This window comes from Scardinius erythrophthalmus (genome assembly GCF_964197995.2).
Source record: "Scardinius erythrophthalmus genome assembly, chromosome: 25".
In the NCBI taxonomy this organism is placed as follows: Eukaryota; Metazoa; Chordata; class Actinopteri; order Cypriniformes; family Leuciscidae; genus Scardinius; species Scardinius erythrophthalmus.
Window position 1 is genome coordinate 721,799 of NC_138245.1, and position 8,815 is coordinate 730,613.

Consider the following 8,815-nt stretch of genomic DNA (forward strand, 5'->3'; position numbering starts at 1 on the left):
GCATCAAATTACATTCCGGGCAAGGGTCAGTTAAAGCCTCCTTGAGATGTTTGATGCCTAGACAGGCAGGACATTAAACATGGGCATCCATAAGGTCCATAGGACTTCATCATGTGGAACATGAGGCAGCCATATCACCTAGGAAACAACCCTGGTCAACCAATGGGTTAATATCAGTGATAAATATAGCACTTGTGGCGAATCGACTGCCTCTCCCAAGTGATCAACACCACCCCGTCCCTTAACTCGCCGCCCTTCGCCAGGTTCCCGACTGGAGTGGGTGTGATTAGAGAGGAGGGGCACTGAAGAGGAGAATTAGCGGCTTGTGATGAGGCACACCTGAAGATAATGAAGCCTCATCACCGCCGCTATTAAATGCTGAGCACGCCTCTCCTCAAGAGACCGGTCTCTTCCCTGTGCATGCACACTGGTGTCCTCATGGGTCCAGAAAGGGAGCACGGAGGGATTCCCGTGCCAACGGAGTTGTGAGACACCAGGCCCGTGGTCCGAACGGAGAACCATGCGTGATGCCGCTGACGGCCTAGGATGCCGGGCCGCTATTCTCCTCAAGTTGTCATGGATGAAGAGGACAAGCCGCGATGCTGAAGCCGCCGCCCCTCGCGCCTCAGACCAAAGAGAGAAGCGTTTTCGACCGCTGGACACTGACCCCTTACCTGGACCCGTCCCATCTCTTCACCACCCATCCTTCACTATTCCCTGGCACAACGAGGACACCAGATCCCCTTTTGATTTAAAATTTTCCCCATTTTTGGACATTTTATGTTTATTTCTGTTAATAAATGCCTCTCGGAGGCCTGACACCACTCCCACTGTGTCTGTCATTTGCTCCTCCCGCCACACACTCCAGTAATATGCGTGTTAAGTGGTCGTCACAGTAAAGGCACACAATAACTAACACCCTGGTTTATGCAGACGTAACACAAATTGATTGCAATAGGTATACCTACGGTGAAAAAAAGAACCCTGGTTAACCAATAAGTTCTCACAACACTCACCTTAACTCCAGTGTTGGAACACCGCGTTTGAACACCCTGGATAACCAATGGGTCTGAAAACAATCCAATAAAGTCCAAAATTGCGCATCTTTGTTTTTCCTCGAGACACAGCTACAGTGGGGAGCAATGCCAACCCAAAAGCTGTTCTCACTCAAGTGAGATCTCTCCGCGAGAATGACTAAAGAGACCGACCGTGACATATTGGGAAGCTGATATATCTTCTGACATGTCAGCGGTCGAGGTCACGTGTGACTGAATTGATACGAGATTCTCGATGTGATGCGAGAGACACGACTCCTCCCACCATGTATTGGTGTCTCTGGTGGTCTGGAACAGTGAAATAGAATGTAAACTATAATAGGGAGGTTACAAACAGAAGGTCAGTGTGTGTGAGAGACTCATACCGACTCTCCCCACGGTGTGTGTTCGGCCCAGACCCGTCGTCTGCTCTCGGACCCTCCAGCTCTTGAAGAGCTGTTTAAACAGAGCCGATTCCCCTCCGTCACTGAGAGCCTCCACTTTAGTGCTGAGAGGATATCCCTTCAGTTTAATGAACTCCTGCAGAATCAGTCACATTAACACACAACACTTTCCCTTCAGTTTAATGAACTCCTGCAGAATCAGTCACATTAACACACAACACTTTCCCTTCAGTTTAATGAACTCCTACAGAATCAGTCACATTAACACACAACACTTTCCCTTCAGTTTAATAAACTCCTGCAGAATCAGTCTCACTCACCAGAGCTCGAGTCATTGCTGCTTGTCTCTCCGCCTTGTTGGCCGTCTTTCCCTTCCACACAAATATTGACGTTCCCCCCTGATCCAAAATATAACAGTCCTAGATAGATAGATAGATAGATAGATAGATAGATAGATAGATAGATAGATAGATAGATAGATAGATAGATAGATAGATAGATAGATAGATAGATAGATAGATAGATAGATAGATAGATAGATAGACAGATAGATAGATAGATAGATAGATAGATAGATGTGAAGGTTGATTAAAAGGTGACCCATTATGCCCATTTTCACTGATGTCCTCAGAATGTGTCTGTGAAGTTTCAGCTCAAAATACCACCCAAATTTTTATTATAGCTTGTCAAAGTTGCCCCTTTTTGGGTGTGAGGGAAAACATGTTTTGTGTGTGTACCCCTTTAAATGCAAATGAGCTGCTGCCTTTTCACAAGCTTCAGATACTGGAGCAACATAACAGCCGAATTTCTCTCAGGCAAAATGTCAATAATACCCTGTAGCGAGTGCAGCCTTACATGTTTGAACCGGAGTCAGACACAGATGGAGAGATCAGGAAGAGTTTGCATCTGTTAGACTGTACATGGACGTTTCTGAATGGTTAGTGGATACATTTATGTAACTTAGTTGTTGTGGAGTTACGTTGATTCATCTCATTGACTAGCCTGTATCGTCATGTTAATCTATAAACTATTTGAACTGTGTGAACTGTGTGAACTGTATTAGGATGCCCACAGAGCCAGAACATGTATATCTGCTGCATGGAGATAGAGCTGGTATGGTTGAGCTCACGGTTATAATGTGGGACTGCTGCTTCACTCAGGGCGGGATCTAGTGCAGATCGTCACCAGTCGTGGGCGGGTTTCGCTACTCTTACGCAGGAGTAGGGGGAAATCTGAATTTGATAATTTGAATTGGAAATCTGAATCTGATGAGACTGATAATGATATATGGGTATTAAAAAAAAAAGTATTGGGTGGATTTTTACCAATTTAGGCTGGTTGTTTACACACACACTGTGGACACACATCTGTGTTCAAACACATTTTATCAAAGTGAATTTTGCATAATAGGTCTCCTTTAAAGTACTGTCAGTCAAAAGTTTGGGGTTGGTAAGATTTTATAATGTTCACCAAGGCTGCATCTATTTGATCAAAAATACAGTTAAACAGTGAAAAATTATTCCAGTATAAATCATCTGTTCTCTATGTGAATATATGGTAAAGTGTAATTTATTCCTGTGATCAAAGCTGAATGTTCAGCATCATTACTCCAGTCTTCAGTGTCACATGATCCTTCAGAATTCACTCTAATATGAGGATTTGATGATCAATAAACATTTATTATTATTATCAGTGTTGAAAACAGTCATATTTTTGTGGAAACTGTGTACTTACATCGTGATTCAGCAAGTCTTGTGTGAGTGGACTGGTTGCGATCTCAGTGATCTTCATCGATCCGTTCGCATCAGACACACTTCAAAGTTTGAGATGTGTTAGATTCACTCGTACTAAACATATGAGCCAATTAATCAATCAATTTATAAATTATATTTGTGACCCTGGATCACAAAACCAGTCACAAGTCGCACGGGCAATAGCCAACAATACATTGTATGGCTCAAAATTATCAGAATCAAAATTATCAATTTATCTTTTATACCAAAAATCATTAGGATATTAAGTAAAGATCATGTTCCATGAAGATATTTTGTAAATTTCCTACTGTAAATATACACTCACCTAAAGGATTATTAGGAACACCTGTTCAATTTCTCATTAATGCAATTATCTAATCAACCAATCACATGGCAGTTGCTTCAATGCATTTAGGGGTGTGGTCCTGGTCAAGACAATCTCCTGAACTCCAAACTGAATGTCAGAATGGAAAGAAAGGTGATTTAAGCAATTTTGAGCGTGGCATGGTTGTTGGTGCCAGACGGGCCGGTCTGAGTATTTCACAATCTGCTCAGTTACTGGGATTTTCACGCACAACCATTTCTAGGGTTTACAAAGAATGGTGTGAAAAGGGAAAAACATCCAGTATGCGGCAGTCCTGTGGACGAAAATGCCTTGTTGATGCTAGAGGTCAGAGGAGAATGGGCCGACTGATTCAAGCTGATAGAAGAGCAACTTTGACTGAAATAACCACTCGTTACAGCCGAGGTATGCAGCAAAGCATTTGTGAAGCCACAACACGCACAACCTTGAGGCGGATGGGCTACAACAGCAGATGACCCCACCGGGTACCACTCATCTCCACTACAAATAGGAAAAAGAGGCTACAATTTGCACGAGCTCACCAAAATTGGACAGTTGAAGACTGGAAAAATGTTGCCTGGTCTGATGAGTCTCGATTTCTGTTGAGACATTCAGATGGTAGAGTCAGAATTTGGCGTAAACAAAATGAGAACATGAATCCATCATGCCTTGTTCCCACTGTGCAGGGTGGTGGTGGTGGTGTAATGGTGTGGGGGATGTTTTCTTGGCACACTTTAGGCCCCTTAGTGCCAATTGGGCATCGTTTAAATGTCACGGCCTACCTGAGCATTGTTTCTGACCATGTCCATCCCTTTATGACCACCATGTACCCATCCTCTGATGGCTACTTCCAGCAGGATAATGCACCATGTCACAAAGCTCGAATCATTTCAAATTGGTTTCTTGAACATGACAATGAGTTCACTGTACTAAAATGGCCCCCACAGTCACCAGATCTCATCCCAATAGAGCATCTTTGGGATGTGGTGGAACGGGAGCTTCGTGCCCTGGATGTGCTTCCCACAAATCTCCATCAACTGCAAGATGCTATCCTATCAATATGGGCCAACATTTCTAAAGAATGCTTTCAGCACCTTGTTGAATCAATGCCACGTAGAATTAAGGCAGTTCTGAAGGCGAAAGGGGGTCAAACACAGTATTAGTATGGTGTTCCTAATAATCCTTTAGGTGAGTGTATAAAACATTTATTTTCGTGAGTGAATGCAGCACAATCGCCAACATAAATGGACAACTTTAAAGGTGCAGTGTGTGATGTTTAGCGGCATCTAGTGGTGAGGTTGTGAATTGCACCCAACAGAAGTTACGGTGGCCGACAGGAAGTGATGTCGTCGTCTGAGACAGCAGAGAGTAGCCAGTTAAACAATGAGGTTTCTATACATAGATAATTGAAGAAATTAGGTTCACTTAATTATTCAGTAAAAAGATTTGTTATTGTGAATATTATTGTTACTTGTTCATCATTGTGTCAGTGTTTTATTCGCTGACTTTAGCTCGCTTCTTTACATGAAGAACAACAGTTACGAATCGCGTTTGTCCGCTCAGGGCCACCGTAGAAACATGTGGATGTAAGAGGACCCGCGGTGTGTGTAGAGAGAAATGCCTCATTCTAAGGTAATAAAAATATTACGGTTCATTATGTAAGGTCTTTATAGACCACTGAAAACATCGTTATGTACATGATATTGTCAACAGATCCTCTTAAATATTACACACTGCACCTTTAAAGGCGATTTTCTCAATGTTTCGATTTTTTTGAACCCTCAGATTCCAGATTTTCAAATAGTTGTGTCTCGGCCAAATCCTATCCTAACAAACCATACGTCAATGTAAAGCTTATTCATTCAGCTTTCAGATGATGTATAAATCTCAATTTAAAAAAATTGTGGTCCAGGGTCACATTTAATGTTTTCCAAGCAGCTGATATGAAGGACAGTGTATCTGAGGGCTCCTACTGATATAGCGTGAGCTTGTTCATCTGCTGCTGGTCAGATATTTCATCGGGCGTCCCGCTGGGCAGCTGTGAGGGCCTTCCACCCATAATGCCCACCATAACCTCCATTAGCAGAGGAGATGAGGCCTCAGCGTCTCCTTCAATAACCCCTATCTCTGCCCGACCCCCTCGCTCACGGTCCCGGATGTCCTTCGCCAGCATCATGCCCTGAGAGACCATGATAAACTGCATTAAACATAATCTCTCTCTATATATACGGTATACATATATATATATATATAAGCTGCCAACCTTCAGACGTTCTTGTGTGTTGCTCTCCGGGCCGTTCCACTGGATAATGGTCTTTCCCAGATCCAACAGAAAGACACTCCCAGTGTCGAAGCTCTTCCAGCTCATTTCCACCTGCACAATATTTCATCATTTATAGCCTGAGAATTATAGTCTTAATAAATAATTGTAACCCTTGTGCATCAATTAAAAGTTACACACAGGTCCATAGTGGACAAAAACTGTCATAAAAATGTGAAGTTTGGGAGCAGAGACTTAAGTTTGGTCTCATTTTAAAGAAAAACCATTGGCAGATTATTGTTGAAGTAAAACAAGTTTAAAAAGTAAAAAAAAAAAAAAAAAAATTATATAGGTTTAAGTTTATGAAAATGATTTATGAACATTATTTTATATAAAATGTATATTTTCTGAAACATTTTGAACTCTAACACTGCTAGAAAATCAAAGCCATAAATCAAAACAAGTCGTGTTCCAAATGTGAGGATGATATCTCAATAAATGAGCTTTCAGTGAGAGAGTGTTTAAGCACAGGACCAGATTTTCCCCACTGGATGCAGTTAAACTCACTGGGACACAGGGTTGACACAGGCTGGGTTTGGGATTAGTTTTTTCTCTCAAATATTACAAGCACATACACAATTTGTTTTTATTACACACATACAAACCACACTCTGACATCATTACCAAGACACACACAATTATCACTGCATAATTTCTCCAGTTGGCTCTATAATATGCAGAAGCAGAAAACAGGAATAAAGCGAGTATTTGCTTTATAGACCAAACCTGAGAAAATGGCCCCATCTGGGAAAAAATTGTTAAAAAAATAATTTTGAAGCCTTGCCAACAGAATAAGAGCCTATTAACAAAGATTGGATTATTTTATATGTAAATGGCCCTGGGGTTAAAATTCACAGTTTTAATGGGTTTCAATGTGGACATTCTAGTCCTGAAGGTCCTGAGAGGAACTATTCTGTGTACCTAGTGTAAAATAGATTAATTAAAGGAAATGGGGGTGAAATAGTAAAATTCCAATAAAAATACACACCTGTCCAAAATTTATGCCTTTGGCATTAACACGGGCAAAATGATCCAAAAATAAATAAATAAAAAAGACAAAAATGTTCATAAGGTTGCACAAGGGTTAAATCATTACTGCGTTTGGCTCATCACTGGATTGATTTCAAATGTTCCGACTGATTACAGGCCGAGAGGAAAGTTCCCTGATGGAGATTCACAAGCATTTTGACAGATATTCTCAATCCCGGATAAAGTGTTGAGAGGAACATCAGAGTTATAAAGACTGATAGATCTTCACCTCAGTGCCGGTCACTTTTCTTCTCCCCTTCACATGCAGAAGTCTCTGAATGTTATACGTGTTTGTCTCCACATGGCTCATTCCTGAAGACACTCCTCCTGACTTATAACTGGGACATAAACACATATATCTGTGATTTCTGTCCTCTTCATGCACTAAAACACACACACACACACACACACACACACACACACACACACACACACACACACACACACACACACACACACACACACACACACACACACAACACACACACACACACACACACACACACACACACACACACACACACACACACACACACACACACACACACACACACACACACTCAAACGGAACACACCACTGATCGTTGAGTTCAGTTCTTCATCAGTGTTCAGTACTGATAATACCTAAAACACAGGTGTGTGTGTGTGTGTGTGTGTGTGTGTGTGTGTGTGTGTGTGTGTGTGTGTGTGTGTGTGTGTGTGTGTGTGTGTGTGTGTGTGTGTGTGTGTGTGTGTGTGTGTGTGTGTGTGTGTGTGTGTGACTCCTACATGATGCCCTGTTTGAAATATCCACAGAAGATGCTGGACTCATGGCCCTGAACCTCTCGGTGTTGGACCGGAGAAGATCCGAGGAACTCGTCGAGCTGAACCGCATAAACCGCAGCGGATCCCTGTTCATCCACAGAAGACACCGAGCCGATCCAGTAGTGGATGTCGTAGAACGCAGATCCGCCAGTTTTACGAGTCTGAAACCAGAAACAAAAAACATGAAGCTGCAACTGCATTCCTGAATCAGAGGTGAACATCTAACATAATCTGAAGGACACACTTACTGAGAGCAGTAAATAACAGTCGCCGTCATAAAACTGGCCGTGGAATTTTTCTGGGACCAAAACGAGATCCATTTTCTGGAGAAAAAATCAGTGAAATTGTGCAGTGTGAAATTTACTAGAAAACTTTGTCTAAAATCTTTGATTTAAAGGGGTGGTTGATTATGATTTCTATTTTCTAACTTTAGTTAGTGTGTAATGTTGCTGTTTGAGAATAAACAACATCTGCAAAGTTACAACACTCAAAGTTCAAAGCAAAGGGAGATATTTTCTTTTACAGAAATCGCTTTTTAAGGACTACAACAAACGGCTGGTAGAGACTACACCACATTCCTCCCGGGTCAGTGACATCACCAACCCTAGAATTTACATAAACCTGCCCCCTGAACACGATTTATAGATTATCAAGACAGAATATGCTAATCAATGACTAGAAGATAACTACACATCAGCTTCATAAATTCATCAAATATCCATTCAGAAATGTCCTGTTGCATGTCCTACATGATGTCACTTCTTCTCAAGTCTCTCCATCATTGTCTGACTCCGGTTTGAACATTAAAGGCTAAAAGTTTTTAAAATTTTCAGAGCATGTGTGTGTGAGGTAAAAGGACACAAGCTCTTGTAGCTCCGCCCCCTGAGCCGGGAGCAGCAGCTCATTTGCATTTAAAGGGACAGGCACAAAAACTGTGTGTTTTTGCTCACCCTCAAAAAGTGACAATTTTAACATGCTATATAAAAATATCTGTGGGGTATTTAGAGCTAAAACTTCAAATTCACACTCTGGGGACATCAGAGACTTATTTTACCTCTTAAGAAAAGGGCATTATACCACCCCTTTAAAAACTGTGATCTGGGGCTGGATTCACAAAACATTCTTAA

General features: G+C 41.7%; 1 protein-coding gene across 1 annotated transcript in view; it reads right to left on the reverse strand.

The window, feature by feature from the left end:
* The window catches only part of avil (advillin), a gene marked incomplete at both ends in the record, with an annotated part of 60,984 nt that overhangs the window by 17,852 nt on the left and 34,317 nt on the right, over positions 1–8,815 (reverse strand). Inside the window, 8 exons of the mRNA XM_081357905.1 lie at positions 1,421–1,574; positions 1,759–1,857; positions 3,173–3,251; positions 5,509–5,714; positions 5,799–5,909; positions 7,114–7,222; positions 7,653–7,849; positions 7,937–8,011. Coding sequence (XP_081214031.1) covers positions 1,421–1,574; positions 1,759–1,857; positions 3,173–3,251; positions 5,509–5,714; positions 5,799–5,909; positions 7,114–7,222; positions 7,653–7,849; positions 7,937–8,011 — 1,030 coding nt within the window. The remainder of the gene's footprint in view (positions 1–1,420; positions 1,575–1,758; positions 1,858–3,172; positions 3,252–5,508; positions 5,715–5,798; positions 5,910–7,113; positions 7,223–7,652; positions 7,850–7,936; positions 8,012–8,815) is intronic.